The following is an 18,254-nucleotide window of genomic DNA, read 5'->3' as shown; positions in this document are numbered from 1 at the left end:
GAAAATGAAACATGGTTTTCAAAGTATTAATTAAATAAAAATCTGAAAATGTGATGTGCAAAAGTATGTCAATATTTGTGCTGCAATTACAGCTGTAAATCTTTGGGGTTTGTCTCTACCAGCTTTGGACACTAGAGACTGCCCATTCTTCTTTGCAAGATAGCTCAAGCTCAGTTTGTGAACAGCAATGGATTTAGGTCAGAACTTTGACTTGGCCATTCTAACACATACATATTCATTGATATAAACCATTCCACTGTAGCTGTGGCTGTAGGTCATTGTCTTGCTTGAAGGTAAATCTCCAACAGGTTTTCTTTAAAGGATTGTCCTGTATTTGGCTCCATCCATCTTCCCATCAACTCTGACCGGCTTCCCTGTCCCTGCGGGAAAAAAAGCCTCCCTAAAGCTGCCACCACCATGCTTCACAGTGGGGATGGTGTGTTCAGGGTGATGGGCAGTGTTACTTTTCTGCCGCACAAAGCATTAGGACAAAATGTTCAATATTTGTCTCATCTGACCATGTTTCCTATGTCCCCTTCATGGCTTGTGGCAAACTGCAAACAGCACTTTTTATGTCTTTATTTCAACAATGGTTTTCTTTTTGCCACTCTTCCATAAAGATCAGATTCATGGAGTGCACAACTTAAAGTTGTCCTGTGGACAGATTCTTCCACCTGAGTTGTGGATTTCTCCAGCTCCTCTTCAGTGACCATGGGCCTCTTGGCTGCTTCACTGATCAGTGCTCTCCTTGCTTGATCTGTCAGTGTGGGTGGGTGGCCATGTCTTGGTGGGTTTGCAGTTGTAGAATTCTTTTTCCATTTTTGGATGATTGATTGAACATTTCTCCTTGGGATGCTCAAAGCTTTTTTGGTGTTCATGATGCCACTGCAACCTTCATAGAACAGGTGTTTATGTTTATACTGAGACTAAATTACACACAGCTGGACTCTTAACTAAGTAAGTGACTTCAGAAGAAAATTGCACTGGGTTGTACTTATGGGGTTTCAGAGTAAATGGAGCTGAATACTTTTACAAGCCACGCAACTGGTCTTGTTGCAGAGGTGCTGCATCCTATAACAGTACCCCACTGAGCTCCTAAGAGTGGCTCGTTCTTTCACTAATGTTAGGAGAAGCAGTCTGCCTGCTTAGGTGCATGGTTTTATAAACCTGTGGCCATGGAAGTAATTGGAACCTAAGTTAGATGGGTAAGTGAATACATTTGGTGTATATTTTTTCACGTATAATAGTGGTAAGCACCAGATTCTACATGCTTATCACTTAGTTTCTGCTGTTGTCAAATGAGAAAACAAAGTCATTGACACCTGTCAGTCTGGAAAAGGTTACAACGTCTTTTCTAAGGCTATGGGACTCCAGCAAACCACATTGAGAGCAATTACTCACAACTGGAGAAAATATGGAACACCGCTGAACCTTTCCAGGAGTGGCTGGCTAACTAAAATTACTCCAAAAGGGGATGGACAACTCATCCAGGAGGTCACAAAAGAACCCAGAACAACATTTAAAGAACTGCAGGGCTCTCCTGCCTCAGTTAAGGTTAGTGTTAATAATTCAATAATAAGAAAGAAACTGGTCAAAAATTGTCTCCACGGTCGAGATCCAAGGCAAAAAACACTGAACAACGGGCCATCTCACATTTGCCAAAAAACATCTTGATTCTCCCCAGGATCAGGAGCGTCGGATTGGTGCACGCAGTTCTTATTCAGCTGTTGAGGGCACTTTTAAGTTTCAAAAAGGCACTTTGGTTAATACAGGGCAGACCACTGCAAATCACAGAACCAGTTCAAGGATAAATTTCCGCCTTTCAGGAGAAACAGCCAATCAGCTTGCTGGTTTTGTGAAGCATGGTGGGCTTGTAGGAATGTACCTGATCAACTATTTCATTTTCGCTTTGGACTGACGAGACAAAGGGGAAACTTTTTGGAAGGTGTGTGTCCCGTTACATCTGGCGTAAAAAAAAAAAAATAATGGTCTGGGGCTGCTTTGCTGCTTCAGGACCTATACAACTTGCTGTATTGGCACCAGGTATCTTGCTGTTTACCAGAAAATACTAAAGGAGAATATCTGGTCATCTGTTCGTGATCTCAAGCTCAGATGTACTTGGGTGCTGCAGCAGGACAATGATCAAGAGCACACAAATAAGTCCACCTCTAAATGGCTTAAAAATATTTAGTTTTTCAGTGGCCTAGTCAAATTCTGTTGAGAAGCTGTGGCATGACCTTAAACAGTCCATTTATACACAAAAACCTCAAATGTGGCTAAATGAAAACAGTTCTGTAAAGAAGAGTGGACCTGAATTCCCCCACAGAGATGTTAAAGACTCTTGGGTATCAGTAAAGCTTGATTGGAGTTTTTGTCTTCAAGGGTGACACAATCAAGTTATTGGGTTGAGTGGTTTTAGAGAGTCTTGCTGCTCTTTCAGCCCAGTAACCTCTACAGGGGCTGCGTACAGAAACCCCAAAGGTTCCTTCTTTTTTCTACAGATCCTCCTCCTCTCCTCCTACCTGGAAACTGGTTTTGTGCTGCCATCTTGCTGCCTGTCTGAATACTGGAGGAGACGAACACCCACAGAGCTCACTAGCACACATTATTTAATGAATAAATTATTTATTTACTAATATACTTTTTAAACTGTGTATCTGTAGAAATTATACAACTTATATACAATACTTACGTGACTGTAAATATATATATATATATATATATATATATATATATATATATATATATATATATATATATATATATATATATATTCACTTATAAGCCAAAAAAAAGATTTTAGAAGTTTTAGAAATTTAGTATTTTCTCTGCAATAAGCAGGAGTTTAAACATCCACTGTTTGCATCAGCAGCTGTGATTGGCTGGGCAGTTTTAGAAGAGCTAAAAGCGAGCGTTGTGATTGGCTCAGCTCACCCGTGATGGACATCAAAAAATATACAATGCTCTAAAATGAACCAGCATCTAGGTTACTGAACTTTAGCGCTCCTGATGACGTATCAGGTGCTTGAATGATTGTCTCAATTTTTTTGGTGGAGGATTTCACCCCTAACTCTGTTCCAAGGGGAAGGGTCACACTCGAAAACAAGGGGGAGGGGTTAGTGGTTGGGCCAAGGGGTGAAATGGGATTGTCTTTGGTCTTTCCTCACTACCCTGCCCGTCCCCCAGTGCCATAGAGAGACAGTCTACGGTCTCTCCATGGCTCTGCCATTGCCGTCCCCCGACTAATAGACCACTGAAGTCGTGCGTCATTCTGTAGTGCGAAAAATGAGAAAAATGAATGAGGTTTTTAACCCGCCTCTGTTACATTCTGTTGTAAATAAATCTGTTCAGACCCCTGTACGTTTTATTCTGTGTACATTTTACTCCTGAACATCACTGGATCCTCTGAATTTCGAGATCGCTTAAGGGTCGTAATGAGAAAAATGCTAACTTTAAGCTAATGCTACAGCGGAGTGAACTGACCTCCCAGCGCCGCTGCAGAGATTAGCATCAACTGTTTTTGACGCAACACCAGAGAACTCCGGCCGTCAGTTAGGAGCATTTTACACACAGCTGAGCCTAATAATGAACTAACTGCCCTAACTGAGGAGAGCTGAGAGTGTTACAGCATAAAATCACTAAAACAGGCAAGTGATACTCCAGAACCAGCTGTAACAGGTTTTAACATTTACCCTCTTTATTATGCAGTGAAATAAATTGTGTTTCTGGGTGGTTGTTGTCTCAGTGAGGGCAGGTAGTTAGTTGATTGGTTAGATGTTAGTTGATTATTTGGGTCAGGTGTTGTAATTTTTATAAACTATGACCGTAATTAAATACTAAACCTGCAGGGAAGCGCTGCTGAACTGAGAGCCACTTTCTCTTATTATCTGTGTTTTAAAGCTGTAACACAGACTACACTGCTCAACATCACACTGCTCAACATTACTGAAAGAGTTTTCACCTGTTTAAATGCTTTAATGATCCTCTGGGAAGAAGCATAATAATCCAAAACACTTTCTGATGGAAGTTCACTGGTGTTGTGCAGAATCCAGTCCGGGGTCATTTCCAGCCGCAGTGCTGTGATGTCAAGCATTAGCTTAAAGTTAGCATTTTTCTGATTACTCCCCTTAAATGATCTCGACATTCAGAGGATCCAGTGATATTTAGGAAGTAAATGTACACAGAATAAAACGTACAGGGTTCTGACCATATTTATTTACCACAGAATGTGACAGAGGCCAGTTTTTGAAAAGCCCATTCAAATCCTGTATTGACTTAAACCGCTTAGACACGGAACCCCAAAGAGACCCCAAATATGGGCATAAACAACATCGCACCAACTACAAAATGACGACACGACTAAAGTGGTCTATACAGCGCCATTAAACAGGGGATTTCTAGACTAACAGTGACTGACAGCTATCTACAGCCAGTCAAAATAACGCTTTATTACAACTAGTTATAACAAATTATACCACAGTTAGTTCCGACCCTGCAATGTGAATGGCTGTGAGGCTTTTTATGAATGAAAATATTAGCCGATAATGCACTGTAATAGAAGCTCTCCATGTATTACTCCGCCACATACTGGTAACCTAGCAACGATGCAGCGCTTACCAACCAAATGCGATATCATTAAACACCACCGGGAGGCGCTGAATCCCATAGATACAGTGCAGACACGCCATGTCTCTAATAGGCGGCACAGACAAAGGCGCGGTCCCACAAATAAATAAGCACAGTGATTCGAAAATACACATTATTACCAACATTAATTTTAGGTTAGGAGTTGTAATTATTAAAACAAAAGCTTAAGAGTATATATTTTCCAGTTAATATAGGGTATTTTAAGCTGAATGTAAGGTGGACCCTTGTAATTCTGCAGTTTTTGCCGCTGGGGGGCGACGAAGTAATCGAAACTTTAGTTCTTAAAAAAAAAAAAAACATTTTCTTTCAGTCAAACGAGCGCTGGACTTTAATCAACACAGATTTCTCTACTAAAAAACGTTTGTTTGGGGGAGTAAAGCGCTTTCGTTTATTTACAGTAAACTTAGATTTCCACAATTTTGACTGAAATGGTTGATAATGCAGAGCTTAAAGTGCAGCTATAAGCAGAGCAGCTATGGAACTATTTTAGCACGCGGAGTGTTTATAACCAAACAGATCGCATTTCCTCGTCCTGTTTAACTCAAAATATTTTGATAAACAGTGATAATGAAGCTGTGGTATAATCGGCCTCGTGCGTATGACCGCATCACAGCAGTGCCAATAAAACACGGTATAGCACTCCCTCTCCTGTATTTTTACTTAATTATATTCATAATCCTAACATTAGCCATTAACGTTAACCCATTTTTAAGAATTTGAAACTCAAACACATTCAAAGTATATAAAATATTACAATATTTCCCTACAGTATTTCCCATGAACTACAGGTCTAACAACGTCCAGACCAATTATTCTTATTACCAATGACGTTTTATTAATGTTAAAAAAAATAATTATTTATTTACCCATGTTTATATTATGATGATGATTATTATTATTGTAGTGCTGATGTTGTTATAAATAGGGAGGGGCCTGCAGCTCTCAGCCAATCAGCATGGAAAGAGGGGTATGCGTCGCCAGGGCACGACCCGAGTAAACCCGAGCTCGTGTTTCACAGCCGATGCTATAGACATGTCCGATTCTGCTGCAGCTAAAGAGAGTGAGAGAGCAGGTTTATACACGACCCAGCCTCACTCACCTCCTCACACACACTCTCTCCCACTCACGGTAAGAACTTTCTACACGCACACAAGAAAGTAACACAAATTAAAAGTCCTGCTGAGCTGGTTAGCATTAGCATTTTATCTGTAGCTTTAAGAGCGAAGCTAGTAAACAAGGCTCAGCTACGCTAACTAGCTAACTTATTAACTAACTACGTTAACTAACTTCTTTAAAGCTGCGTTAATTCAGCCTGACTCATTAACTCTGATATTTAGGCTCAGTTTCCCAGACAGGATTAAGAGTAGTCTTGAGCTGCAGTTTTTAAATTGAGTTTTTCTATTAAAATGAAAATAAAACTCACTACTGGCTTTTAATCCCTGACTTGGAACCCCAACCCTAAAGAGCAGGGCTCTGTGGGGTTTATAACAAACTATGGATTTCTTTGGGGCTGTTTGGATATACACTGCCTGGCCAAAAAAAGTCGTCACCTGAATTTAAGTAAGCTAATGATCTGATTTTGCTGCAGTTGGTCAGGTCTAGGTTCAGTAACAGTATGTGCTGAAAGAATGAGGTCAGCTGACTCCCTGAATATACTGAATATAGACCAGGTTATTCCATCAATGGTTTTTTCATCCCTGATGATCACGAGCATATTCTAAGATGATAATGTCAGGATTCATGGGGCTGGAATAGTGAAAGAGTGGTTCAGAGAGCATGAGATAATCATTTTCACACATGAATTGACCACCACAGAGTCCAGACCTTAACCTCATTGAGAATCTGGACATTACAGAAGGTTATTGAAACAATGTCACAGTTAAGGTTGCTGCAATCAAAGCCAAAGATGGTCCAACCAAATATTAGAGTGTGACCTTTTTTTTTTACCAAATAGGGTAAAAATGCGTTAAATAATATCTGTTGTTAAATTGTGTGAAACTGACATCAATAAATCCATCATTCCTGGTATTTACTTGTGTAACAGTATTTTATTCTCTTCAGTAACACATTTGTGTTTTTGACTTGTGAAGAATTGTCTTGTGATATATTAAATATCACAGAATCACAGTATTGTGATATCGTAGTTATCGTATCATGAGATGTCCTGTGATTCACACCCCTACTGTTGATTGTGCTTGGCCTAGTTGAATCTTTTTCAGGTTTATGGAGCTCAGCTCTGCTCTTAGTACAGTAAGCTAAAGGAAGTGCTGGACTGTGGTTACATCTCTGAAACACATTCTAGACCAATCAGGAAGAGGCTAGACTGGTTTCTCTGTTGTGGTTTGGCGCAGTCACATGCAGTACTTTCACTTGAGGAATTGTAATGTTATTTGTGATTCTAAAGGTCTTAGTTTTACTGAAGCCTTTTGCTTTTTTAACATAACTGAATTGATTATGCATAATATGCTAAAATATGCATCATCATGCTCCCATATCAATCAGTGTTTTACTGATTACAAAAAAGGTCATGTGTGTCTGAAAAAGCTATGATTCAGTCACATGTTTAAGGAACTGAAATACAAATATAACCAATAAACTTGCTGTTAAACCCAACCAGTGAACCTTTTTTTTATATGTTATATGGATATTTAAAAGTGTAATCTGAATCTGGAAAAATAAAAGGAAACATTTTGTCACAACACCCTGCACTTACCTCTCCATCATAATTAGCTAATGCTTTTTTTTTGTTTTGTTTATGAAATGTCAATGACATCTTCATGTTTTTTTGTTTATTTAAATGCAGTTTTTAAATGAAGGCTTTTATTATGAAGGACTTCAATCAAGCATTTGCAGTAACTGACAGTGAGTCTTTCAGAGAGCTGTGAAGAAATTTTGGCCCCCTCTTCTTTACAGAATTGTTGTAAATTCTCCACTTTGGAGGCTTTTTCAGCATAAACCGCTTTTTTATGGTCATGCCACAGACTCAAACAGGTGTGGCAGTAATCAGGTGTGATAAACCACAGTTGAACACAGTTGAAACCAATTGAACTGAGGTATGATAAAACACTGTTAAGTTATATTTTAACTGGGGGCAAACACTCTTCTACACAGGGATCTTAATAATAAAAACATTCATTTAAAACTCCACTTTGTATTTACCTGTGTTGTCTTTGACTATTATTTACATTTGTTTGAGGGTCTGAAACATTTTAAGACTAACAAAGTGTGATAGTACGAGAAAATGCATCTACTAAATCAAACAAGGGATTATTTTTAGGAGAATCAAAAAGTAATCAAATAAATAAGGTAAACTAGCAAAGTAAACCCGACATCATCTTTATTGTGGGCAACGTATCATAATAATACTGTATCGTGAGAGGCCCTGCGATTCACATTTTTATTGTTAAATATGATCTGTCAATTGTGATATTGGTAAAATAAGATTCTTATTAATAAATGCCATTTTTTGACAGGATGATTGATCAGCAGTTCTGGTGCCTCCTCTCAGGTTGCTATATTGGCATTTAGCTGAGGGTGGAGGACATGAGTGCCGGCTCGTCTGCTGAAGAGGATCCACCAGATGATTTGGCATCGTTTGTGGTTTTCTCTAACCCAGGGCCTTTTGAATTCTCCGAATCCCTGCAGCATGTAGAGGCAGGGCAGAGCAAGGCCAAGCTCAAACACAGGCTGCTGTCTGCATGGAACAATCTGAAATACGGAGGTGTGAGGAGCTGTTCACGTGTATTTTAAATTTGAGATTAGCACAAGAGTATTGTTATAATTTTCTTATATTGACTTATTTTTTGCCTGATTTGTTCCTTTTATAATTCAGTATGGTTAATAATACATGTCCTGTGTTAACTTATCCTTAATCGTGTTAAAATCACTGTAAATCACAGTGCCTCTTGGCTTATTACTTAAATATTTAGTGGCTTGCAAAAGTATTCAAAAATATTCTAAAAAAGTTTTCTAAAAGTTAAATGTATTTTGTAGAGAGTTTAAGTGATAGACCAACACAAAGTTGCTCGATCTGTCAGTTTAGATGGACGGCCATGTTTTGGTAGGTTTGCAGTTGTAGAATACGTTTAGCATTTTTCGATGATTGATTAAACAGTGCTTCTTGGGATGCTCAAAGCTTGGGCTATGTTTTTATAATCTAACCCTGCTTTAAACTTCTCCACAACGCTGACCTGTCTGCCGAGTTCCTAAGTCTTCACTATGCTGTTTGTTCACCAGTGTCACCTAAAACTTCCATCAAATACTTATTTACTTTACTTATTTATGTTTGTGAAAAAGTTCAAAGGGGTATGAATACTAAACAGTCGATAAAAGCACTACAGCGATTTGCAAAAGTAAAGTAGGTGATGGGAGTCACCCTGTTTGGACTGTTAAATGAGTTTTTTTATTGACCACAGCAAGGGACTCTTAGATTTATACGTGTTTCTGTTTGTAGGTTGGTCTCTGAAGTCCAAGCCTCGTCTCAGTAAGAGCGCCCCCGTGTGGCTGCTGGGACGCACGTACAGTCTCAGCTCTGAAGGTATGGAAGACTCTCAGGCACATTCTTCATGCGCAGAGCCAACATTAGCTTAGATGTGTGTGTGTGTTTGTGTGTCAGGTGAACGAGAGCAGTTCCGGCGGGTGTTCTCCTCTCTGCTCTGGTTGACTTATAGGAGAAAATTTGCTCCTCTAAGTGGCTCCTCTCTGACCTCGGACTGTGGATGGGGCTGCATGCTCCGCAGTGCGCAGATGCTGCTCGCACAGGGACTACACACACACACGATGCCCGAAGGTATTCCCACAAACACACACACAAATACACATCCAGTATGTAATGTATGTAAGCACTGATCAAGCATAACATTATGACCATCTCTTTTTTTCCACACCCATTCTCTATTTTTTTTAAGCTTCCCCAGATCATATAGGACACTTGTAGTTCTATTATTACAGACTGTATTTCTGAGCATTGGAAGGTGAACTAATCTTAATGTCTCTGACTCCTCCCACATGCTCATTAAGCATGCATGCGTGTATTTTTTCACTGTCTCTTCTCTCAGGCTGGACGTGGTCCGGGGCTCGTCACCAAATCAGAGATGATCTGGAGGTCGGATCCCCGCGGTCTGGGCCGAGGGTCTCGAGCAGGCAGTGGAGGAGACGCAGTGAGGGCAGTATTCTGGAAAGTGTTGAGGACCGAGAGGAGCGCACACATCGCCGACTGGTGGCCATGTTCGGTGACACCCCCTCTGCTCCATTTAGCATTCACCAGCTGGTGGAACTGGGCAAACCCTTAGGGAAGCGGGCAGGGGACTGGTACGGCCCGTCCACCGCGGCGCTGATACTGCGGTACGAACTCTTAAATAATCCCAGCTGTGGCTGCAATTGTTGCTCAGTTTTTTTTTCTGTTACTTTAAAACTTTTACACAGTTAAACACAACATTGTATACTCTTTCATATACTGTAATAACGTTAATAACTGTTTTTATACATCAATACAACATGGTCTTTTTCCAGGTTTTAATATTTTATTGAAATACCATCTCAGGCAGTGCTTGTTTGAAAAATGCTGAAAACACATGTACAATTCAAAACCACACAGACATGCTTATTTCTTTACAGAAGCTAAAATAAACCTTAAATTAATTAAAAATATCATGAAAAAGGTACAGAAACTGATTTTATAGTGGAACCATATATTATGCTATGTAGGGCAATTTTTTTGGATATATACCTTATTTTTCACACTATGAGGCTCACCAGATTATAAGGCACATTAGGTGACGTAAAGAAGGAACAGGGGTGTCACTATATTTTCCTTCTAATTCAGCAGGTCTCACCTTTGGGTGGTGACACCTTTAAAGCTAAGCTAAACAAAACTAATTCTTAAAAAAAAAACGCTTAAAGTTTAACGAGCGCTGGATGTTAATTTACACAGATTACTCTCCTGAAAAGTGTTTATTTGGGTGAAGAAAACACTTCCGTTTATTTACAGTAAGTTTAGAAATTCCAATGAGTGTTCTGGTAAGCCAGGGTGATATTATATAGTGGTTTCTCCCATGAAGCTTAGTTTAACACGGTAAACAGCAGAAGAAGTTCGCTATACGGCTATACTCCAGTCTCAGTGCTGGAGAACTAAACTGAAACTCCTGTATTACTCCTAATGCTTTACTTCAGAGGAGTGGCTTTACTGCTCCTTAAAATCTGACTGATAGAATTCATACTTGGGTCACAACTGATTATAAGGTGCGCTGACGATTTGTGCGAAAATTAAAGGATTTTAAGTGTACCTAAAAATATGGAAAACAACCGATTCTGAACCTGCTTTTCAACGTTAGTTGTGAATGTGTTTATATATGCTTAGTGAATTTTGTATATGTAAAGTATGTCTGTATATCATGCAAGTGAAAAAGTATAATCCTACTGCTTTAATTTGCCCTGAATTGCCTTGAATTTAGCTTTAAACTTCCACTTTTGGAAAAATGGGCCCATTTTTTTTTGTTTTGTATTTAAAAAATTCCTAATTTAAAGAAGGGTCTGATTTCACGTTTTTTTTATTCTAACAATTAAATCGTGAAATCAAAGAAAGGACTTTTTCTGTTTTCCTATTAATCTACTCATTTTAAACACATGAACAAATTTATGAACATTTATGGGCTTGTATGTAAACGGTGTGGAATGTGCTGAATGACTGTGATTGATATGATGTTGTGTTTTGACGTGTGTTTGCAGTGAGGCTGTAGCAGCATCTAATCTCACAGATCTGACCGTGTACGTTGCTCAGGACTGCACTGGTGAGTCGTTCTGTCATTGTGTTTCACTGTACACTGCTGCAGCTTCACTTATTCTCATAAACAGACCACCCAGCACTAGTATATCAGTAAAGTATATCCCCATTTTTTTGGTGTCCTGGTCTGTTCATTCATGTAGTCCTCTACAGGGGATGAACAGGCCCCATTTAGTATAACTGAAATTACATGCATTCAGTTACACTGTAAGTTAGAGTTGGGCAAAATAGCTCTAAAATAACACCACAATATTTCAGGGTACTTTTTGAACAAAAAAAGATACACATAATCATATAATGTAACAAAAATAATGTGATGTAACAGAAATCTATTACAGAATATTCAAGTACAGAATATTGAGTGCATGCAAAGATAAAACAATAAGTGATGTGTTTGTTATTCTGACTGTTCTGCAGTATATGTGGAAGACGTGATGAGGCGCTGTGGGGGGTCTCAGTCTGAGGGTAATACGTCTGTTATTATACTGGTTCCTATCAGACTTGGTGGAGACTCACTCAATCCTGCTTACATCGAGTGTGTGAAGGTATGATGCAACAAAAAACACACTCCAACTAGTGCAACATAAATTAGTTGTCTGCCAATGTTTATTAGAATTTTGAATTTTTATAAGGCTGCAATACTCATTTGCACCTCTAACAAGTATGTAGACACACCCTGTTTCAAAAGTGATATTTTTCTCAAATTTTCCTAAACGGTCAACGCAAATAACAGTGAGGTATAACTTCAAGTCATGATCCGTTAAGTATAAATCCAATTTCAAAATGCACTGTTCCAAATTATTATGCACAGTGTTAAAATATCTTATAGGTTGTAAAAAAAAAAGCAAATGGTCATTTTCTAGGTTTGCAGCATTAGGAGGAAACATTCACTGAAATCAAAAGCTATTTCGATCAAAAAACATCCTAACAGTACAAGTTGCATGTTTAAATTTGACCCCTTCTTTGATATCACCTACACAATTCTTGCAACCATTAACCTTGCATCCGTTTGTGCTCTGAATCGGCCACAAATCTCTTCACAGTACGATGATCACGCTTCAGTTTTCGTGAAATATCAAATGTTTTGGTACGTTGTCCTAAAGCACTGCACTATTTTATGCTTCTCAGCAGCAGAGAGATCCTTTTTTCTGTAGTTTGAAACCTGTGGCCTGCTTAATTATTTGGAACAGTGCATTTTTTGTTGTTTATTTAAAAGAAATACTGTTAATAGGAGGTTTGTTCAATAAAATTGGATTTATACTTAATGGGTCAATAGTCAGTATAATTTCTGTCATTTGCAAATAATAGCACTTGCATAATAATTTGGAACTCTCTGGATTTGAGAGTTGCAACGCTATGCAATTTTCATGTTACAAAATATTTCTGTATGACAGTATTTTACAGTTATCCTAAAGCATTAACTGAATAATACGAATAAATAGAATTAACATTTGAATAAATGTTAAAATTAAAATGACTTCTAACTTTCTCATGTTATATAATTTAAAGCATGTTATTTCACATGTTTCTACCAGAGCTGGAAGAAGTGTTTAGTAAAAGTGTTTTTAGATGAAGATCCCGCATTGAAAATGTTCTGTAAAATTATGTAAGAATTACCATTAAAAAAATACTTAAAGATTCAAATGTATAAGCACTCAATGAAACATATTCATATTAGGATTTATTATTAGATTAATATTATGATTGTAGAAGCAGGCATTTAATATTGTAGTTGGGTTGTGGAGGAGTTATTGATATGTTTAATATTCAGCTTTATTTTATTACATACAACTCCCTCTCGTGAGATTTTTCACTCGCTTTTGAATGATTAGAAATCCTCTGATGCTTTAAACTCTGCTAACGTTCATCAACCGTGAGCTCCTCTAAGCAGCTGTCTAAAGTCCTGTAAAGAAACTGCTGAAAGGTTTAGCTGAGTCAGGAGTGGTGGAGCACTGTTCACCTTCCACACATAATCGTCACAAAGATTCATAAGAACAAACACAATCTCACATTTCACCTCATCACAAAGCTCAGTGTTTAAAAAACATCCAGACCTTTCTCTCTCTCTCTCTCTCTGCTCTTCAGAAACTGCTTCAGCTGAAATGCTGTATTGGAGTTATGGGAGGAGAGCCGAAGCATTCCTTATATTTCGTTGGTTTTCAAGGTGAGCGAGGCGCCTCGGCCCGTCTGTACTGTCTGCTGATTTATTCACATGTTTATAATGTTAAAGTGATGATGATAAAGGTAACGTGTAATCGGACTTATTTTTTATGTTTGATCATCTTTAGTCTATCTTGTCATAATTAATATGAATATATGGCCATATGCATGATTCATTTCAGAAAAAACTTGATTTATTTTTTGTGCAGGTGAGAAGCTGCTGTATCTGGACCCTCATGTATGTCATTCCACTGTAGATGTCTGTAAAGACCGCTTTCCTTTGGAGGTACAGGAATGCAGAACTGTTATTATGGTATTTGTGCTGTAGTTGTCTGTCTGTCTGATACTGTTACTGTAAGAGTATTGCATCTCGGTTTCTGCTGCCCCCCTGTGGACAAAAAGACAGTAATACATAATTCTGTTTACTTCTCTCTCTCTTTTTTTTCTCTCTTCTCATTGTCTCTTTTCTCTTTGTCTCTGTCACTTTGTGTGTGTGTGTGTGTGTGTGTGTGTGTGTGTGTGTGTGTACACACATGCAGTCGTTTCACTGTAAGGCTGCAAGGAAGGTGTCCTTTCACCGCATGGACCCCAGCTGCACTCTGGGATTTTACACTAGAGACAGGAAGGACTTTGACTCCCTCAGAGCTGATGTCACCAGGGTGAGAGAATGAACATTTCTACATATAATCTAACATATATACATTTATATTAGTGCTGTTCTGATTATAAAACAGAGCAGAGGAAGTACCAGCATTTTAACTTTTGTAAAATCATGATTTTGCTGTGATTTTAATAAAAAACTATTTAATAAATAAACTAATTTAAGAGTTTGACACCACTATATAATACAGTTTTTCCGATCTTGCGTTTATTATTTTATTTACATTTACATATCTATTATTAAACGTTCAAGTCATGTAGTCAATTATTTTATCAATTTATCAATTGACACTATAATATGTATGTGTGTGTGTGTATATATATATATATATATATATATATATATATATATATATATATATATATATATATATATATATATATATATATATATTTATGTATTTATGTATGTATGAATTTGAGTAAAATTAACATTGTTGTTTAATTCTATAAACTACAGACAACATTTCTCCCAACTTTCAAATAAAAACAGTCATTTTGAGCATTTATTAGCCGAAAATGAGAAATGACTGAGAAAAAAAAAGATGCAGAGCTTTCAGACCTCAAATAATGCTTGTTTAGAAATCAATATTTAGTAGAAAACCCTTTTTGTTTTTAAAAGTTTTCATGCATCTTGGCATGTTCTCCTCCACCAGTCTTACACACTGCTTTTGATAACTTTATTCCACTCCTGGTGCAAAAATTCAAGCAGTTCAGCTTGGTTTGATGGCTTGTGATCATCCATCTTTCTCTTGATTATATTCCAGAGGTTTTCACTTTAGTAAAATCAGAGAAACTCATCATTTTTAAGTGGTATCTTTTTTTTTCCAGAGCTGTATATACTGTTTTCTATTTACACACACCTCTCTCTGATAAAGATTCACAGGTTTCTGTCAAGAGTGGCCTGTCATTAATGACTTTCTTAATGTCCATTGGTCAGTTTTGCACCAAACATGAATGGATATTTTTTTTTTTTTTATAAACCAAACCATTTATGAAAGTATATATGTGCATTATGTTCTCAAACATTCTGGACAGTTTGCTTTATGCAATCTGCAGAGTATCTCACTGGGTTACTTAAGCTAGCCGAGTCCAAAGCCACTGCTCTCTTTACTATAACAGCGTTTCTGGAATGAGGCCGCCTGATTCTCACTGATGAGCTCATAAATGATGGTGATTGAATCATCATCCCTCACACTATTTATCTTTCATCACTTATCCAGGCTCTGACATCATCTAACCACACGTATCCCATCTTCACCTTCGTGGAGGGCAGCAGAGAGAAGGAGAGTGGGCAGGAGTGGTTGACCACGGACACCATAGCAAACATAACAGACAAACACAGATCGAGAGGGAGGAAGAAGCCTGACGACATGGATGGTTTTGTGCTGCTCTGATTGGTTGAGTAAGGTTTATTCCATCAACAAATTGTATCCGGAGAGCCCAAAGCTGTTTTTACTGCTTTTTTTTTTGTTTTTTTTCATCTGAAGGTTTCAGAGGTCATGTAAGAGCATTTAAAGGGTCACTCAACTAGACCAGCAAAATCCAATCTGATTATGTATCCTGAAGACCTTTAGATTTAAGGTGGAGTTTTGCTGCAGAAGATAACCCTTGTTTATGCTCCTGTTAGGAAGCTAGGAGCATGCTTCAAACTGACTTCCTCCAAAATCCATTCAAAGCATTTTTTTTTTTACCTTGCCTGAGATGTGTTTAACAATCTTCTGTATAGGAATGTTCTGTAGGGTCAATAACCCCTAGATAAACACACAGAGATAAACCACCTCCTCCAACATCAGTTTGAAGCCCCTGGAAACACGTTTTTATGTATAGATTTTTTGGGGGTTTTAAGTTTAAATAGAAACACAAAGCAGAAATATAATTTAACTCTGATAAAATCAAAATGCACTTTTCACACCTCTCTCAGAACTGTGTGGGCATGGTCACGATATTCTAATGAATGTACGTGACTGGCAGTCTTACATTGGTAAACAAATATTTGTTTACATTACTATGACGATGCACACAACCCTGAGTTGCTGTGCCATAACTAAATATTTGGATAGTTTGCTAATTAGCTGCTTAGTGACAGCTTATTAGCTTGCTGGTTCCAGTTGCTTAGACTCAAAGAGAGGACAGAGCTCTGGTAGCCTTGTGATTGGTCAGGGTTCTGCTGACATCAGCACATTTATACATTTATATTAAAGAACAGAGGAGCCAAATCATTCCAATTAAAAAGAGTCCAGTGCCATTTTCAGGAGCATCACATTGCTAGTCCAAGTTTTTTAGATGACCAGGCAAAGGCTGAAGGCTGAGGTAGGCTGTAGCAGTAGGTACTCAGTTTAAGGTTTAAAACTACAACAAATTTGCTGTCTTCACACTTGGATTTAAACAGTAGTCTCAGTTAACAAGCTGAATGCTACATTGCTGGCAACAAAAAGTTAAACAAAAGCCATAGATCACAGTTTTAAACTATAAAAATAACATTACGTTCTCAAACATTCTCAACTGTTAGCAATAAGTAGTCTGTAGCATAGATACCAAGGCTAGCAGAGCCATATTACAGATCCAAACGCTACAAACTGTTCATCAATTCTTCAATGGTGTAAAATATGTTTTTGAATGCTAATTAGACCTTCAGTTTTTTAGTATTATATTCAAAGGTTTTGTGCAGTAGAATGTACCTACCCGTGCAATAAGGGGGTTTTAATGTGGATCTCTGCATCCTGACCAGTTTATAAATGTTCATAATTCAATTTTTTTTACTGTTCTGATACACAAACCTTCTAAAGATTTATACTACAATTTTATGTTGAGAATCCTTCTATGTTCTTATTAAGTGTGTGTATACTTTTAAAGAACAAGACTTCTGTGATTAGGAAATTCTTAAATCAGAAATATGTACTGTTATACAGCTGTATTTAATATATCTATGCTGTGATTTTAAAATCTGCCAAGTTCATTTTATACTTTGTATTAATGATGAAATAGATGATTTCACACCATGAATAGTGGAGTAAATGATAATTTAGTTTTTTAGGGAAATTTAGGGTCTGGGTTTAATAAAAGGAGTTCCTGTAATATTTTACAGCCTCAGCTTCACACTTCAGTCTGATTGATTGTATTGATCTGGATTAGCATTAAGCTGTGGTTTCGCACTGTTGCTGAAAGGTTAGGGTCCAGATGAATGTGTTGAATTATTGTCTAAGAGGATTTATGGTTTACATCCAGTTAAAGCTGCTGAAAATGCTGAACTCTCTGTTTTCTTAAACAGTATTTATTTTGTGTGTGTTTTTATATACATGTGTTTTCTTGCTTTTTGCAGGGGATTGTAAGTACTTTAATCACTGTACTTTTATTTTCTTTGAAATAGTTATAAATTTATGTAGAGTATAACTGTATTAAACATGTTCAGCCTATTAAGGATATAGTATGTATGATATGTATTTATGTTTATTTGAACACACTGGATCAAGGTTTTGAGTTAAAGAGCTGAAAGGTTTCCTGATTTGTTGAAGAGGTTAAATAAATCATTTTAAATATATTTATGTTTTTTGAGTTTTGAAGATTTTTTTGTTATGTTTATGCCTTTAATTTATTCATTATTATTCATAGCTATTTTCATAAAAATGTTGGGCTATATAAATATATGCAACAATTCCTATCCACCCTGTCATCTTGTGATAACCTTTAAAGAAGGGTTACTTTAAATAAAAAATCTTTGGCACCAGTGATATCACAACCTTCACACTGTTTTATTTTCAAGGGACTAAAGACACTTACTGCTGCATGTTCAGCAATTAATAACATTTGAAATCACTTAATTCTCATCTTGTCTCCATACTGTTGCAACACTTGAGTCTTGAGACCATAAACGAGCGAATCTCGTGACCGGCTCTGAGTTCAATGAGTTAGTTTGACATATATTAACATTAACATATTAGAAACTGAACCGTTATTCTTTACAGTGTTTTGTGTTATATTTTAGAAATGTTATGATTAAATATAA

The 18,254-nt window shown here is 37.4% G+C and overlaps 1 protein-coding gene across 2 annotated transcripts; it reads left to right on the top strand.

The window, feature by feature from the left end:
• The first annotated feature begins 5,619 nt into the window (after window positions 1-5,619).
• LOC103041107 (cysteine protease atg4da) lies at window positions 5,620-17,979 on the top strand. 2 transcript variants are annotated; one of them, XM_049476137.1, is made up of 11 exons: window positions 5,620-5,775; window positions 8,156-8,368; window positions 9,101-9,184; window positions 9,263-9,436; window positions 9,705-9,990; window positions 11,374-11,435; window positions 11,846-11,973; window positions 13,514-13,592; window positions 13,798-13,874; window positions 14,128-14,247; window positions 15,472-17,979. In XM_049476137.1, exons 2-11 carry the CDS (start codon window positions 8,191-8,193, stop codon window positions 15,643-15,645), a joined length of 1,362 nt encoding a protein of 453 aa, XP_049332094.1. In that variant the 5' UTR covers window positions 5,620-5,775; window positions 8,156-8,190; the 3' UTR covers window positions 15,646-17,979. The 2 variants fall into 2 exon arrangements, with proteins under 2 accessions (XP_049332094.1, XP_022538617.1); XM_022682896.2 differs by having other exon boundaries at window positions 5,621-5,775; window positions 8,121-8,368.
• The last annotated feature ends 275 nt before the right edge of the window (window positions 17,980-18,254 follow it).

Source organism: Astyanax mexicanus, chromosome 3, assembly GCF_023375975.1.
Source record: "Astyanax mexicanus isolate ESR-SI-001 chromosome 3, AstMex3_surface, whole genome shotgun sequence".
Classification (NCBI taxonomy): domain Eukaryota; kingdom Metazoa; phylum Chordata; class Actinopteri; order Characiformes; family Acestrorhamphidae; genus Astyanax; species Astyanax mexicanus.
This window is presented reverse-complemented; position numbering and strand designations above follow the sequence as displayed.